Source organism: Crocodylus porosus, unplaced genomic scaffold (genome assembly GCF_001723895.1).
Source record: "Crocodylus porosus isolate Cpor-Errol unplaced genomic scaffold, CroPor_comp1, whole genome shotgun sequence".
Lineage (NCBI taxonomy): Eukaryota > Metazoa > Chordata > Crocodylia > Crocodylidae > Crocodylus > Crocodylus porosus.
Window position 1 is genome coordinate 45,937,225 of NW_017728886.1, and position 16,589 is coordinate 45,953,813.

At 42.6% G+C, this 16,589-nt stretch overlaps 1 protein-coding gene across 1 annotated transcript in view; it reads right to left on the reverse strand.

The window, feature by feature from the left end:
- COL28A1 (collagen type XXVIII alpha 1 chain) overlaps window positions 1–16,589 on the reverse strand; it is a 148,189-nt gene that overhangs the window by 110,408 nt on the left and 21,192 nt on the right. The window contains exons 9-11 of the mRNA XM_019533740.1: window positions 16,070–16,114; window positions 12,145–12,189; window positions 7,912–7,965 (exon numbers count right to left, since the gene is read on the reverse strand). Of these exons, the coding sequence (XP_019389285.1) occupies window positions 7,912–7,965; window positions 12,145–12,189; window positions 16,070–16,114 (144 nt within the window). The remainder of the gene's footprint in view (window positions 1–7,911; window positions 7,966–12,144; window positions 12,190–16,069; window positions 16,115–16,589) is intronic.

Genomic DNA, 16,589 nt, shown 5'->3' on the forward strand with positions numbered 1-16,589 from the left:
TATTGTGGATACCAAATGAATGGGACTCTTTGATGTGCAGCCTAAGTTTGGTGCCTGTACTTCTAAAGAGGTAGAAGTTCAGACTTTCTCCTGTTCTTAGAATTGCTTAGGTTCTTTTGAGAAGCCTACTTCTTCCCATTTTCTGTAGAGTATCTATCTGTCTATTTGGATCATTTTTCAGATGTGCCTACATTTCTCTATAAACTGCATAAGGCAGGATAGATGCAAACCTTAGAGGGATCTACCTAAATTGTGGTGAAACAAAGGAATTTTTACAGCCTGCTTGTGGCTCACGGAGCCAATTTCGCAGTTTTATCGTGGCAGGCCCCTCCCCCCCACTTGCTACTGATTGGCCAGGGGGCCTCCAGAAGCCCCACCCCTCACCACTGATTGGTTGACCACTCATTTTCAGACTGCAGCATTGCTGCAGCATTGCATCTGGCTTCTTAAAAGATGGCACTGTAACTCTTTTGCTTTTCTGACTGGCACTTCCACTGAGTCTATGTCACTATCTCAGTCTCTCACTAGCTCTCTCTGAAACCATGTGCTCCATGGCTTTCTTTGTATTTCAGTAAGCTTTCTTTTTTTTCCAGGCGATTCCATGCAAAATCTTGGGAAATGCCATTTTGTGCGGTGATCATGGAAACTGCCATTTGTTGTGGTTTCCTTGGAAATCCTGAAACCACAATTAAAATAGGTCCCTGCTTATAGACTAACTGAATCAGAAATTCATATGCTTTGGTGAGTTACAACATAAGTATATCTACATAAGCTGTATAGGGTTCCTATGTGCCTAAACCCAGTCAAATAGGATTGCCTTCCTGTGACAGGACACCTTAATTTTAAGTTTTTTACCTCAGTGTAGTATAGGCCGTGTATGCTGTGGTAGAGGAAGATGAGACGGAGCATGCCTCAGCCACCTGCATCCACTATTGTACTCTAGACACAGAAGTTGACAAGCAAAGACATGCTGGGCATGTCCCCAGTAGCTACTCTCAGGCCTGCTGCAAACTGAGGGCTCTAGAGCAGGTGATGAAGATGAAAGCAGTGCAATCTCATTGGTGAATTTGTGGGTCAGGAGTGCATCAGTGGCCTCAGGTTATGGGTGAGGTGTGTTTAGCCCTGTCCTTACTGCAACTGGCCACTGCAGTGGTATACACAAGACCTAAGATGAATTCAAATCTTCAGTTCCCTGTTGTGTAGAGAACAGTCTAAAGGCGGTGTTTCTGGTTGTCTTAGATGCTGTTCTACAACCAGAGATTGCTGGGGCAAAGGAACATCCCAGCCGTATTGCTTTGCCAGCTGGGAAAAGAGTAGCACTGGAGCCACTAATATGGTTCAGATCCCCCCACAAAGCTTCCCCCATAGAACATCCTTCTGGTTTGGCTGCTAGCTTAAGCAGAGAAAGAAAGAATGATCTATTAATAAGGGTTTTAGTCTAGGACTCGAGAAAACTACGTGTTGTTCCCTGTTCCACCAAAGTTTTCCTACACAATCTGTGGTAAGTCACTTAATCACTCTGAATTTCACCTTTACATGCCTAAATGTACTTGTGTAGTCACATAACTGCAATTTTTAGTTTTTGATGTTTCTACTGTACACCTGTGAAATTTTAAATAATAGTATTTCCTTTCTACATAAGTATTTGGTGATGGAAAAGGACATTTAAAATGTTGGAGGTACTTAGATAACTACAATACCACAGGGCCATACAAATAGCCAAATAATCTAATCCATACAAAAGAAATGCATTTAACTGATAAGAAAAGTAGGGCAATAATCAACTATTTTGAGACACTTTTGTGAAATATTTTTCTAAAGTAGAAGTTGCTGTCACAGACAAGCATGCTGAATATTCATTATTAAAATATTCACCAAATAATTACTCTTGGCCTATAATTTGTTTGCAAATAGTAAGGAGTAATAGTCTTAAATTGCTGCTGGGGAAATTTGGGTCAGATATTGTGAAGGATTTTCTCATGGGAGTGGTTAAGTGTTGGAACACATTACCTAGAGAGGCCATGGAAGCTCCATCCTTGCAACTTTTTAAGAGCAGGTTAAACAAATACTTGTCTAGGGTGGTTTAGAAAGAGACAGTCCTGCTTTGGGCAGGGGGTTGAACTAGATGACCTCCTGGGGTCCCTTCTAGCCCCCCCTCTCCATTTGCCCTTGTAGCCTGTGAGCAGTAACACAGGTTAGCAGTGGTTTCCATTGGTGGCATGGCCAGCCCGTAGGGGCAGCAGCTGTTATTTTTTGCTCGTCCTTTCCCTCCTCAAGTTTGCACCCAGAACCACTTAGGAAAACTGAACTACTTGCATAACAAGAGGAGTGAGCAGAAAAGGCCTGCACATCTAAGAAAATCTATTAGTGACTTTTGTTTTTAATTATTGCAATATTTGCCCTATGCTAGTTTCCTTGAAATGACAAAAAAGCCATTCCAGAATGGCTGAAAAATTACAGTATGCACTAGTTTGATTTGCTGACATTGCCAAAAAGCATATTAGTGTTACTGTGCTGAGCCCTTTATGAAAACCGGTACTGGACAAAGATTGACTCACCTCTTAGTTGAGATACAAATCTAGCTCTGTGTTGTTCTTGGAAAGAGTCTTATAGTTTTGTCTTCCAAATAAACACTCTGTTCTACATTCATATTCAGTAATTTATAATCGAGTTTTTCAAGCATTATAATTGTGTGGAATGTTTCCTAAACCACAGCATTCAAGTACACTCATATATCATAGTTAGATGTGCATGTGTACATGCTTATATACATGTGTGCATGATGGCCGTAGTGAATGTAGATGGGAGTCCCATTAAATTTAAGTAATTTCAGAAGTTGTTCATTGTTTCTGTGTAAAACACAGCATTTTTTCCTCAAGTGACTTTTACCCATCTTTGAAGCAGCTGTTAATCCCAGTATGCATTGACATGGGAATTTTTTTTCCTATTCGAGAGGAAACTAAGAGTATATGGAGTATTATGGAAACTCCATTCTGCCAAATGGTCGTTTGCTGATGTTGGCTCTAGTTTCACAGCTGACACCCCACAAAAAGGCCAACCAGAACACATGCAACAAGTTGAAAACTTTAAATCCCTTAACCCAAAAATAACTGTTGTGTTGAAGAATGTTGTTTTAATATACCAGCACATTCTTTTATATTTCATTCTGCATTTGCAAATAGCCATGGTGTTTCCTTTATCAGGATTATGATACTTTAGGTAGTGTACAATTTATCAAAATAATTCAGTCGTGAGCACTAAATCTTTGTGCAGGTGTAAACAAAATTCCACTTCCCAAAGAAATCTTTTTACAATTCTTATCTCTATTTTGTCTATCCGTTTTAAGTTTTTGTTCTTTCTGTAGTTGAGGTTTTCCTTTCCTTTTGTTAAAATGAAGTCAGATAGCGGGAATGAAAATCCCGTTTGATCTGGATTTACTAATATTGAGGGTTATAATTCCATAATGTTAGTCCTGGAACAGTCCTAACAAAATTAGAGGCATTTTTTCTTATTCCTTTTTGTGAGCAGAACTAGGAACTCTGTTCACTAAATTCATCATATTGCTAATATCAACTATTTCTTTATTTTTAAGAATACTAAAATGTGTATGTGCTACAAGGGAAAGACTTTGCCTCATTGGACATCAAAGTTATATTTACTGTAAATCTTCCCTTTTTCCTTACCCTGTAGAATATATACTCTGATATATAGGTTCCTAGTTTTATTTTCCCCCTTTATAAGGAAGGTGGATTTTAGAATCTCCTGGGAGACTTTGAATTTGCACAACTGAAGTAACAGCAATCCTTAGCAGCTCATTGCAAAGGAATTTTTCTGAGGTACAATTTTCATAGCATAATTTTTTTAATACATATTCGTGAGCAAAGTTACTTACCATTGATTCCATTTGCAGCCTTATTTATTTCCTAGAGAAATCTGTATTTACTATAATTAATAAATCTTTAATCTTAATCCAAAATGCTCCTAAATCTACAGAATTTACCAGAAGGGCCTAGAATTAGAAGTCAGGGGAACAATTTGGTTAACTAAGCAAGCTTTTTAAAATCAGTTTCCATGAGCATACCATGGTTGTCTGTTTATCTGCAGCAGCTGAACTACTGAACACAATTTTTAACCTAGATAAGCTCTGAAATAGTCACAATAAGGACTCTTGATTCATAATTTGCTATTAATGCCCAATACTTGGTTGGGAACATACACATGAAACAATTACTGTGGAAAAGCTGATTTGCTTTAAATCCTTATAACATTCCCGTTCCCCCCGCCCCCACCTGTGGACCCCATCACAAGGAAGGAAGGAAGTTAAAAAAGGAAAGCAGCCTTTAAGAAGGTCACTGCAGACTAGGAGGCGCTGCTCTTGTGGGAGTATAAGGGAAGGACCCCCAGCAGTAAGAGGTAGAAGTACTAAGCAGCAAAGGAGAGCAGAACACTTGCAGCAAAAGGCCTGGCCCAGGATGCATACCGTGCACAGGCTTTGGGATAGGCTGGATAAGAACCTGATTAAGGCTAACTAGGGTGTGTCTACATGTGCCTTTCATGTGCCTAAACTTAATGCGCCTTTGTTTAAGGTGCATCAAGGCACTTTAGGCGTGTGTCTACACATAGACACACTAATATGTATTAAGGCACATTAAATTTAGGCTTGCATAGCTAAGTTGCATTAGCCCACATGTAGCCATGCTAATGCGCATTAATGCAGTGTGTGTCCATTGACACACACCATGTTAATGTGCATTCAGCATCTACACATGAGCTAATGTGACTTAGCTAATTGTGCCTAAATTTGGTACTCACTTTAAGCAGTATCAAATTTAGGCAGGTTTAACCTAAAATCACCACTTTTAAAGCACATTAAGGACACACACCTTTAATGCACCTTAAAAATGGTGACTTTAGGCTAATCCTGCTTACAAGGGCCACGTGTAGAGAAGCCCATAAGCTAAAAGCAAGGCTGTTCCAACATGAGCTTACTAGAAGGACTATAAAATGGCATAAGGAAAGGCCAGTGCTGGGAAGGGTCCAGCAGAGACTGCAAAACAAATACGAAGAATGTTGTAAGGGGCGGTTTGTCGGTTAAGAGGTCATAGGCTGCCCATAAAAGGACCTATAGGAGGTCTGGTTGCAACAGAAGATGCTGCATCTTTGCAAGCAAGGCTCACTCCTCTCCAATGACCTGCTCACTGGATTAACACCATGTCAGGGAAGTTGAGAGAGAGAGAGTCCTGGTTTGAGTAGGGACCATGAAGACTGCACTGCATCCAAAAAGTGCAGTCTTCCTGGTCCCTACTCAACACCCCCAAACTTAACTTGGTACAATTTGTCTTCTTTCCATACCATAAATCAGGTCTTAACTGGTTGGTATTGATGTGTGCAGGAGATAGCACATTCCCTGTTCACACTACATTTAGCTTAATTTGGAGTTCAAGCTCACTAGAATTTTATCTTCCTCTTCCACATTGTGTCCCTGTAACCTGACCTATTAATAAACAAAATTGTCAGCAATGGTGTTTTGTGTTCTGTGCCACATGTATTAATGCTGGTTAATGAGCCTTAGCTTTCCCAAATGAGAGTTCAGTCACTAGTTCAGCTAAATAACCAAAAGCTTTTGCATGGAAACTGAAGGGCTATATTGGAATCACCACTGGGAACAGATTGATTTTTTTTTCTTTTGAATCATTGGAGAGGGTCACTAAAATAACTGATGATTTCAGTTCCTGACACTTGACTGTACTAAGTATCTGTAAAATGAATTTTAAAAGAGTAGCTGAATAATCCTTCTGTAAGGATGAAAGAAGTTTCAGAGACTGTTATGCATCTGAGTATCATAAAACTCAAGTGAAAAAGGCCCTAACTAGATGCATATGTATTTATTAATCTGTGAACAACCATTCACTATCTGATATAAAACATTTTTTTAAAAATCTCTCAAACTGTGGTAAAATGACAAATATAGCTGTGGTTTAGAGTAATTAAAACAAATTGTGTATACATGCACATACACATGTGTATAATCTTTGTCTGTCCTTAGTTTAACTAGGTGGTAAACAACAAGGTTATTTAGGTATATGGAAAGCCAACATTTGTCCAGCAGAATCTTTATTTATGGAATGATGTTGTATGACCCAGGAAGAACCCTATTCTTATATCAGATCTCAAGTCGACTTTCTTGGAGTTGAGAGGGGTTTTTTAATTATTATTAGAATTGTAGAAAATTAGGCATGGATGACTGCTACCGCCTTAGTCGGGGGGGCATGTGCCCCCCGCAGTGACCAGTCAGTGACTGGGACAGGGGAGTCCCCCTATGGCCAATCACACCAACTGGGGCAGGGGTCCTCTACAACCAATCTCACCGACAGGGAAGGAGTATCCCCCTGCAGCAAAACTTACCAGGTCTTGAGCAGCCATGCTGCTCCTGAAAGCGGCCACAGCTTACATCTGGTGCTCACACTCCCTGACCAGCATTCCTACCTGCCACTCTGCCCTACGCCTGAGTGGGGAGTGCGGCCTGACAGGAGGTGCACCAGCACTCTCAGGAGGTGCATATGCACCCCTGTGCACTCCCTACTCGTCACCACTGAAATTAGAGTTGGAAGGGACCTCAAGAAGTCATCTAGTCCAGCCTCCAAGTTGAATCAACATGAGGCAATAAATATTAATCCCAGAATGCCTTTTTTTTCAACTGGGTAAAAAAAAATGTCGAAGTTGAATTTTTGTCCACAACTGAATGCTGACAATCTTCACTTCTGCAATTAAGTGAAGTGAATTGAAGTGAATGCTGAGAATCTTCACTTCTGCAATGCTAACAGTCTTCACTGCTGCAATTTGATACGCACACATATACAAATGTGTATGTTGTACGTGCGTGCACCCAAAATGAGGGGGGGGGAAGCACAAACGGTTCAGTACACTCACTTGCACTGTCAGTGTGAAATTAGAGATAGAAACCAGGCCTTTTATCATTTCCAATGCTGAAATCAAGCTAAGTGAAGGCATGGTATTTTGCTACATGCATGAATAGTTTCTTTCAAACCCATCAGCCTATTTTTTTCCTACTGAAATAATCAACTGAAGGCCTCCTAAATAAAGATGGACAAACAAGGAACAAGAAAAAGCACTTGTCAAGAAGATGAAAAATGTAATTGAGGCCAACATTCCAAAATCATTTCTATGATAAATATTTTCCACACAACTGTTCTGTGCATCTGCAGAAGAACATGTTGCCTCAGAAACAAAACACAAATGTTTCACAGCATACACCCAATCTCATGTAATATAGAAGCGCCCTTACATTCATTACCTATAAACTTGCAGTAACATGTGCATTATGCTGGTGTTAACATTCATTCCTATATTTTCAAATAGATGCACAAGTATTTAGCTGTGCAACATTCATTACTAATCATCAACATCATATGGGTAAAACATACACATTTGCATAAAACTATATGCCAAAGATTTCTGGGGAAAAAATCTAACTACATTATAAATTTGGTCTAGTTAATTCTATTGAACTATCTTAATAGCTCAAAAATTAAATCCATATAATTTTATACTTTATGTTGAGTTCTTGCATTACAAGAGCTGCTATTTTATAACAATTTTAAATAGGAATAACCCATATTTATACAAACAAATGTTTCAAATTATTTTGAATATTTAAACATAATATGATTCTATTTTAAAAATTACTTTTGTAGCCAACTTCCTGAATGACTAGAGGAGCAAAAGAGACTTATCTGTGATAAACAGATGTACTAGCTTGACGACTCTGTTATCTGGTATGTTACTATTGCAGAATGCTGCTATCAAGAAATGCATCCAACAGAAAATGCAAGCCCTGTTCTAGGATTGTGCTCTCTCTGTATAAGATATGCATGCATAGCTATAGCTTACCTTATTTCCTGGAATACCTTTTGTGCCTGGCTCACCAGGAGGTCCTCCAATTCCCTTTACCAAAGTAAAAGCACAGGTTTAGTTTTCTTCAGATAAAGCTTCATTTTTGAGTGTTGCCTGGACAAAATATAGTAAAAAGCAGCCTATTGCTAAGCTGTTTGGAGCAAGGACTGTTTCTCTGTTATATGGTCAGTGAGAGGTATGGACGTATTATCATAATCCAAATGACAGTTAACCATGCTCTTGTAAAAAAGAATATTTTACTGTTGCTTGTAAACTGAATGTGGCAATTCCTGTTCCTCTTTCTCCTATTTCTCACCCTTTGATACTTTCAAACTACCCCTAATACATAGAATTTGCTTTCCAAGAAAGTTCACCAAGCTATCATTTCCTCTCCATTCAAGTTTATGAAACCACTTCTATGAGGCCAGCTGCCTACTGCCGACTTGCAATTTTTTTATTCCTGATAAATACAGTGTTCCTTAAGATGCTTTTAGAGATTGTTGTTATTGTGATAACTCCTGTTCTCAAAGACAATAAAAACACTCCTCTGATCTCTGGTAAGCTGTGGAAGAGGTGTATAAGGTATCCAGGCTGAAACACTCCCTCAGAATCGTGGAGCATAAGAATGTCTGTTTCCCCGACAGGTGGCCAAAACCAGACTTCTGAGGGAAGGGGAGATTCCTGGTAACTGTGAGGAGCAACAGGGTGGGCGCCAATTCTTAAATGATGTATATCCTTAATCCTATTAGTGATACCCAAGTTAGATCTGTCTCCATAGTGCACTCCTGTGTGTCTCACACCTGCTGAACTCAAAATGAGCTTATGAAGTGCTGTTTATTGAGGCTTCTGACCACAGACCTGATATCCAGGGATCCAGGTTTCCGTTTCCCAAAGGGCAACAGAGAAAAGCACGGATTTTCCCTCTACCTGAGAAAAATGTGGATTTTGACAGAGAAACAAGCATGTTTTACTCTTTTGCAAAGAGCTCTTTGCAGGTTGGCAGGGTACATGTACATGGCCATGTGGCAAGGTACTGGTGGTGCTGCTACTTTAAAGACTGGATCAGGGAGGGGCAGGTGCCTGATGAGGGCGGCCATTTCAAGGCCCAGCTCCCTGAGCTGAGGGCAGTTCATGGTCAGCCAGCAGAGGAGAAACATCCCTCTGCTGAGCTCTGCTAGGAGCACCTTGGACATGAATGGCATGTGGGTCACAGTGATGGCTGTGGCAGGAGCATGGCAGCAGTGGGAGCACGGCAACGGTAAGCATGGGAGTTCCCACAGATGCCACTAGCACTGTCAGCAGTGGGGACGTGGGGTGGCGAGCTCTGACCAAGGTACGGTGACCACTTGCAGCCGCCACCAGCAGCATTGCTGGTGGCCAATGGGAACCAGAGACTGTGCAAAGATGCTGCTGGTAGTGTGAGTGGTGCCTTTTTGCAGGGGGTGCACCCCCATGCTCAGGGGATGCATGTGTACCTGCGTGCACCTCCTACATGTCGCCCCTGACCTTGGAGGTAAAGGGTGAGGCTGTGGGGAAGGAGGAGGCCTCATTGGTCCTGAGCATGACCTAAATCTGCATCCTGCCAGGGCAGGAAGACCTGGTGGGGCTCCTGGTGGTGTGGCAGTCCCCATGTAACTGCCAGGACTGATCACCTCTCCATGTAAGGTGGATTGGGGTGCCTTAAGCTCAGCCCTCATCTGGGTTATATAATCCAGGAAAGGCCAGGTAAACTTCTTGAAGTGCCTGAGCTTGCTGAGGCGAGTGACCCCCATGGGGTCAGGTATGCTTTGCAAAGCACCTGAGCCAGATATGGGGGATCCCAAACCCTGTGAGCAGGCAAGCAGCTTAGACTTGTCCTGAGGGACCCTCAACTGGCCTTTTCTGGGGCCAGGACCCAAAGTGGGGGTCAAAGGGCCAAGGTGGTCCACCGCGAGGGATGCCCAAAACAGAGAATCTCAAGATCCCAACTGGCCTGAAACAGGATCAGGGCCTAAGGGAGAGCCGAATGTCCCAGAGAGGGGACCACAGCTAATAGGGTGAAGAGTATGGCTGAGTTTGGCTGCCTAGGATGCTATCTACAAGGCTTGGGCTGCAGCGTAGGGGTGGAACAGAGATGTGGATATTCCCCTAAATATTGGGGTTCAAAATAGGTAGCCTCCCACCTGATTAACATCTCAATACTATTACATCGAATGGGAACCCAGCCCCACCTCCCCCAGCCCAAGCCTGCAGCAGGCAGCTTGCACCTGCCCCCGCCATGGGCTCCACTCTGGCCATGTCACCCACTGGGGAGGGAGAGCCAGGCTCCACACTCTGCTCCTGGTCAGGCCACAGCAGCCGCTGCCTCCTGTGGACAGCAGCTGGGGCTTGGGTGCTGCTGCAGGGGAGCAGGGGACTGCAAACCAAGTCCCTGGCCCCATAGCCCCATAGCCCTGGCCCCTCTGGCAGGACTGGTAGAGCAGGGGGCCATGGATGGGGGGCAAGGGGCACCAGTAGGGCCCAGGGGGCTGTGGATGGAGGGTGAGGCACCTGCAGGGCCAGGGGGCTGTCACTTGGGAGTGAGAGGACTGAACCTGCATCCTGGTGAGCTAAGGGGGCAAGGGAAGCTCTGATTTTTCCATGATAAACCCAAAATCAAATACCAAAATGTATAGGTATTTAGAATTTATTTTGCTATAGTGATTGAGGCACTAGTAGGCTTCCAAACTGCTTTAAAATTGTAAATGTAATAGTTACATATAAAAATAAAACCAGGATCCCTACTGATAACCAATGGAGTACTGAGCAGTGACCTAGCAACTCTTTGTGCTATGAGGCCTCACAAAATTTTGCTGCTGATTAAACAGGGATGCATAAGCAAAAAAAGATTTCAACCATGGAGACTGCATAATTTATTACAGTAAAAAAAAAAGGAGAAAATGTTAAGAAATGTTATGCTAGTACTACAAAGAAAAAACAAAGAGCTGGCCAAAACCCAAAGTTAGCTGGTTCACTGAGTGTACAAAAATGTTCTCACAGATGGGGCTGTGAGCTGAAGCTGCAATTCAGTAGAGTAGAGCGCAGCAAAATCCATTTTAAATGACTGCTGAAAGAACTGAAGAAAGTATTTTAAAGGATTTAGGTGGCAGAGAATGTTATTTAAACAGACCTCAGAGACACCAGGAAAAAAGTGAAACCTATTTATAAGAAACAATAAAACAACTGTTTTCAAAGCATGTCTTCTCTGTGCTATGACAAGTAAAAAACTATATATATTCTTCTATCTTGCCTAACAAGCAATCCAAATTCCTGTATAAACAATATAAAATTCAACAACGCTCCTAACTACTAGTAGCAATCAAATTACTAAATCTGATATTGAAAAAGTATTTGACAAAAAGTAATAAAATAATTAAAGCTCCTAAAAGCAAATTACGCCCATATCATAATGAGACAAGCTAGGATATAATTAAGCATCCCATAAGAACACAGCCATTCCATAAATTGCAAATTCTTTCCAACAGAGGCTGAAAAAGGTTAACATCCTTGGACTTGAGGGTTTCTATACTTATATAGCTTTATTCCATAAAAAAGGGGGTGGGGAGGGGGAGAATGGACCAGCCAGGGGATTGCTCCCCCCTCTCACCTACAGCAGCAGCTGAGCTGAACAGCTGCCTGGCCACGTGGGAGAGGGGACAGTTTCTCTTGGATCTCCACAGCATGTCAGACCAGGGCCTGGCGGCCTGGCTGGGCAGGGGGCTCTGTCCCCCACCCCCATTTCCCTCCCCTACTGCTCTATAGCAAGAGGCTTTGCTGCCTCAGCTATGTGACAGCGTGGGGGGCAAGGCCAGCTAGGCACTGGGCTGGAGCAGGGGAGTGTGAGCTGTGTTCCAGCCGGCCACCCTGTTGGGAGGTTGTAGGGGAAGTGCAAAGACTCCTGGGATGCTGGGGGACTGTGAGGTAACTGTCCTGGTGTCTCTGAGGTCTGTCAGGAGGGGATCTGGGACAGAAGTTCAATTTGGTTTAACCTTAATCAGTCAAATTTGATACTACATCCATCCTGGTCTATCTTAAACCAATTTCTGCCATTTTGAAACTAGTCTATGTGCAATGAACTTCTATTCTCTTACAGGTTTAAACTGGTTTCTGATCACTTAGACCAGTTTATATGTAATTTCAGTCCCTAGCCACAGAGAACAGCAAAACTACTATTTTTTTTGTTACCTAACAGTTCACTTGCAATTCTCTCACCTGAGGTCCCCGAGGTCCTTTTGGGCCAATAGGCCCTTCAAATCCCTGTGCAAAAAATAAAAAAACACAGGTGCACGTAAATTAGTAACAGTTTGTATTTAGAGCCACGCATGAAATATACAGTATTGAAACTGGAAACTAAATTGTTCTACCTATGTAAAGACCAAGTTTAATCCATGTCTCTGCTCACGTATTTTCTTGGTGTCATTCTACCCACTGCATTCTGTTTTCATTTTAGTAATGCTCTTTGTTTCCCCCTTTGATTCTTTCTTGAATTTTTTATCAAATACCTTTATGATGCAAGATATACAAAGAGGTTCAGAAATCAGTTTGCTTTGATGTGTAAGAGTTAGTTTGTTGACTAGCTGGCTGCCATTGGGTACATATCCTGTATGTCTACTGATGCGTCTGATGATAGTATTTTTGTGATATGGGTGCCAAATCTGATTTTACTTTAATCAGTTTTACACTGGAATAATTTCAATTAAACTTCATCTGAGACAGCATCTGATGAAGTTAACTTCAGCCTACAAAAGTTTGTCACACACACACACACACACACACACACACACACATATGCAGACTTTGGTTAATCTATAAGGTGCTTCTACTTGACTTTACACTCACATGGCTATCTACATTTCTCTCTGGCTGAGAGATAAAGCTGTCTGTGGGTAATTAGAATAACTTGCAATCATAAATAACATTATTGCTCCCCCAAGGTAAGATGGTAATTTTCTATTAATCATTAGCCTACTATCATGATTCCTCTTTCTATAAAAAGTATTTATTGGTTGTTGATACTGTATTGTTCCAGTGAAGATAGTACATCAGTCTGCCTGCTGTACTAGTTTTTCACAAGCTACCAGAATGGACACTGAATTGTGTTCCATTCTTAACCTCCTACTCACTTCTAATTTGTTTCATAACTGTGAAGAGTTTTCTGCCAATCTAAAAGCTCCCTGCTTTTGCCTTTTTATCCTATTTTCTTTGTTTTTGGTGTTCTCTACAACGTTCACTAATGAATAAAGCAGCAACATCTAGGGAGCTCAGGTTCTGTGGTGGGCAACAGAGGCCTGCCCAGATCCCAGCCTGGCTGTGGCAGGCAGCCGGAAGGCTGCAAACAGTTGCACTGGGGAAAAATATTATTTGGGAGGGTGGAGGGCTGAGTGCATACGTGCTTACACAAACACATGCACACACACACACACCCCCAGCAGATAAGTCTGTCATGAGGAAGAGATGTGAGGGGCCAAATTGAGGCCCCCATGGTGAGGGAGGGAGTGGGGCAGAGGCAGGCGCAGGGGCTGGGGTGGAAGGCGCCCCAGGGCTTGGGTGGATCTTGGGACACTCTGAGCCTGGACAACTCATCCAGGGGTGCAGGAGGGCTCCCGCTGCTGTGTGCCCCCCAGATCTGTGCATTGGGTGGAGGCAGGCTGCCGCTATGGGCTGGGCTCTGTGCCCAACATGCAGCAGGCACATAGCATCACACCACTCCCAGGGCAGCTGCAATGGGGGCAGAGCAGAGCCCACAGTGGCATTCCACCTCTGCCCCACATATCCAGGGGGCACATGCCGCCTGGGCCTCCACCACGGTGCACACAGTGGCAGGAGCTTTCGCCATGCCCCTGGACAAGCTGCCCAGTCTCTGAGCATCCCACGACCAGCCTAAGCCCTGGGGCTCCATTCACCCCAGCCCCTGCCTCACTCACTCCGTTACCATGGTGGACCTCAGTCTGGCCCCCCCATGCCCGTTCCGCACAACAGACTTACCTGCTGTGCTAGGCAGTACACTGCATGCTGCCAGGCTGCTGCAGGCTCCAGCTGCATGTCTGTGTCCATGCACGCCCCTCCCCCCCCACTGCAACTGCCCAGAGCCCGCACCCAGGCTGCCCTGCATTTGGTGGGGCTAAGCCCTATTAGCTCCTGCCTTCTGCCACCTGTGGGTCTGCAGAATTCCCTCATGGCTTCTTGCCAGCAGCAAATGCACATGCACCTTGGGATGAATAGCAGGGAAGAGGCTGGGGTTGTGCTATCACAAGAAGAGTTGGGTCCCTCACGACTCTCTCACCATCTGCCCTGGCATGCCAACATCCTACAAGTAGATGTGGGGGTTTTGGCACTCTGCCCAAAAATGTTGCTGAACCCTGATCTAGCTTATACAGACAATATACATAAACATCTGGAATTAGATCTGATTTCAAAATACCCAAGTGTACTTCATTCTAAGAGACCATAGGATGCATCTACATGAGACATTTACTGCAGAGTGGACTAATTTGCTCTGCAGTAAATGTCTCGTGTCCACATGTGCAGCCTTATTAGGCCACAGGAAATTAATTAACTCCACAGCAAGGTAGGACTTGTAAATACAAGCACAATCCTACTATAGAGTTTTTTTATTCCACAGCACCACGTGTGTAGATGCTGTCATGGCTGACAGGGGCATGAGGGTGCTTCAGTGCAGGGGTTTCCTGCTGGCTAGCTCCGCACTGGCGCACACTCATGCCCCAGCCAACCCCTTGGCCACACACTGAGCTAGGTTGAAGCAGCCCTAGGCTGGCAGATGGACCCCACCCCAGACTCCCTGCCAACTGGAACTACTCTGACCCAGTTCAACATGCTGTGATCTTGGGCACATGTGTAAACATGGTACTTGGGAGCAATAAACTGCAGCATAATATGCACCAGAGTTTATTGCTGTGCACTAATAGCATGTGTAGACATGCCCATAAAGGATATATTCTGAGCTAATTAGCACATAGAGAAACACAGACGTGTGCATTTAAACTTCTACTGACATACATGTGATTAATGAAACCGGAAAAAAAAATCTTTTTACTAGGGCAGACTACAATGGTGCCAGTCATACTGGAATGGCACTGAGGTTTATATATGTGCTTCTGAATATTGGAGTTGTTCTCCAGTCACTTCTGTTTTATGTATTCAGTGTCTGGATGATTTTCAACTGGAATAATTTTTTCCCCTTAGCTCTTGAATTGTTTCTGGTATATATTCATCTACAATAGCAACTGTGCTTTTAGCTGGGAATTCTGTGGGTGACTATAACTCTTGGTATGTTCAGTCACTTATTAAGATATTTAATCCATTAGAACTTCTCATCCTTTACAGATGCTGACTGATTCATTGTTCTCAGCAGAAATTAAACAGCTAACATTCTCAGCTTTCAGCAGTTTCAGCATATGGCCCTTTTGTCCAGTTTTCATGGTTACATTCTTCAGGTTGTTTGCCAGCTTCTGAACAATTCCTTTTATCTCCATACATTTTTTCACATAATTTTCTGCTACTTCTCATACATTGCTTGAGTAAAAACTCTGTATATTATTGTTTTCACTGAGATGGCCAACTTTTCTCTTTCTTCAATCATTTCAATACACTTCAATATCTTTTACAATTTAGTTGTTCATAAAGATACTTTAAAGGCTAGTTGGTGTCACAAGATCTGCAGGGTCTTCAGAATTTTGCCATACTATAATTTGCCTTCCTTCATTGTCACAACATTTATTGCTTAAAACGTATTCTCCAGTTCCTAACCAAAATGTTGTCTGTAACTGAAATGATTGCATGAGAGTGAATGTATTCTACACTAGCAATTCTGCAGTAGTTTGATGTTCTTTGGGTGTCTGTTTGTTATTCCACACAGAGTGGCTTTTTCCAGTTTACCTTAATTGACTTCTGAAGCAACATAGGATTAATACAGAATAGTTATTACAACCTAGTTCCCTGTATAAATAAACACTTCTTTAAATGTGATGGATTGTGAGAGTTCAGTTTGTGGGAATGGTATCTTTATTATTGGTACATCTCCATTAGACTGTTATAAACCGTTTCTTCAGCTCTCCCCACCAATGTGCTGACCGATTTGCACTGTGGGCAATATTTTAAATAAACAAGTCATACTTACTTTGTCCCCTTTTAGCCCTGGTGTTCCACATTCTCCTCTTTCGCCCTATAAAAGAAAGATCAAAGAGTTTTTATGAACTGAATATGCTGTTTTGATTCAATGCATTCCATGCTCTTATGCTACAATGCTAATGGTATTTTTAAGAGTTCTAAGTGCTGTAATTAGATCTAGTTTTGCAGAAGTTAAACTCTACTAAATACAGTAGAACTTCATAAATCCAGATATCAAAAATCTGGAATTCTCTTAGTTCAAGTGCTCCTGCCACCATTTTTAAGCACAGGAACGCTGATACTTGAGAAGTGGTGGTAGTATCATTAGAGCAGCTCTTGGAGCCACTCTAATTAAAGTGCTGGCCTCCCACCCCCACTCCCAGAGTACATGTAAAAGTGCCCTATGGTATTTGCCCAGTAACTTTGATCTCCACTGCAATCCAAACTTACCACTTTTATCACTCAGTCTGTAAAATTCCCAAGTAATTTAGTTTAAAAGCAAATTTCCTTAATCTACAGCCTGTTTAATC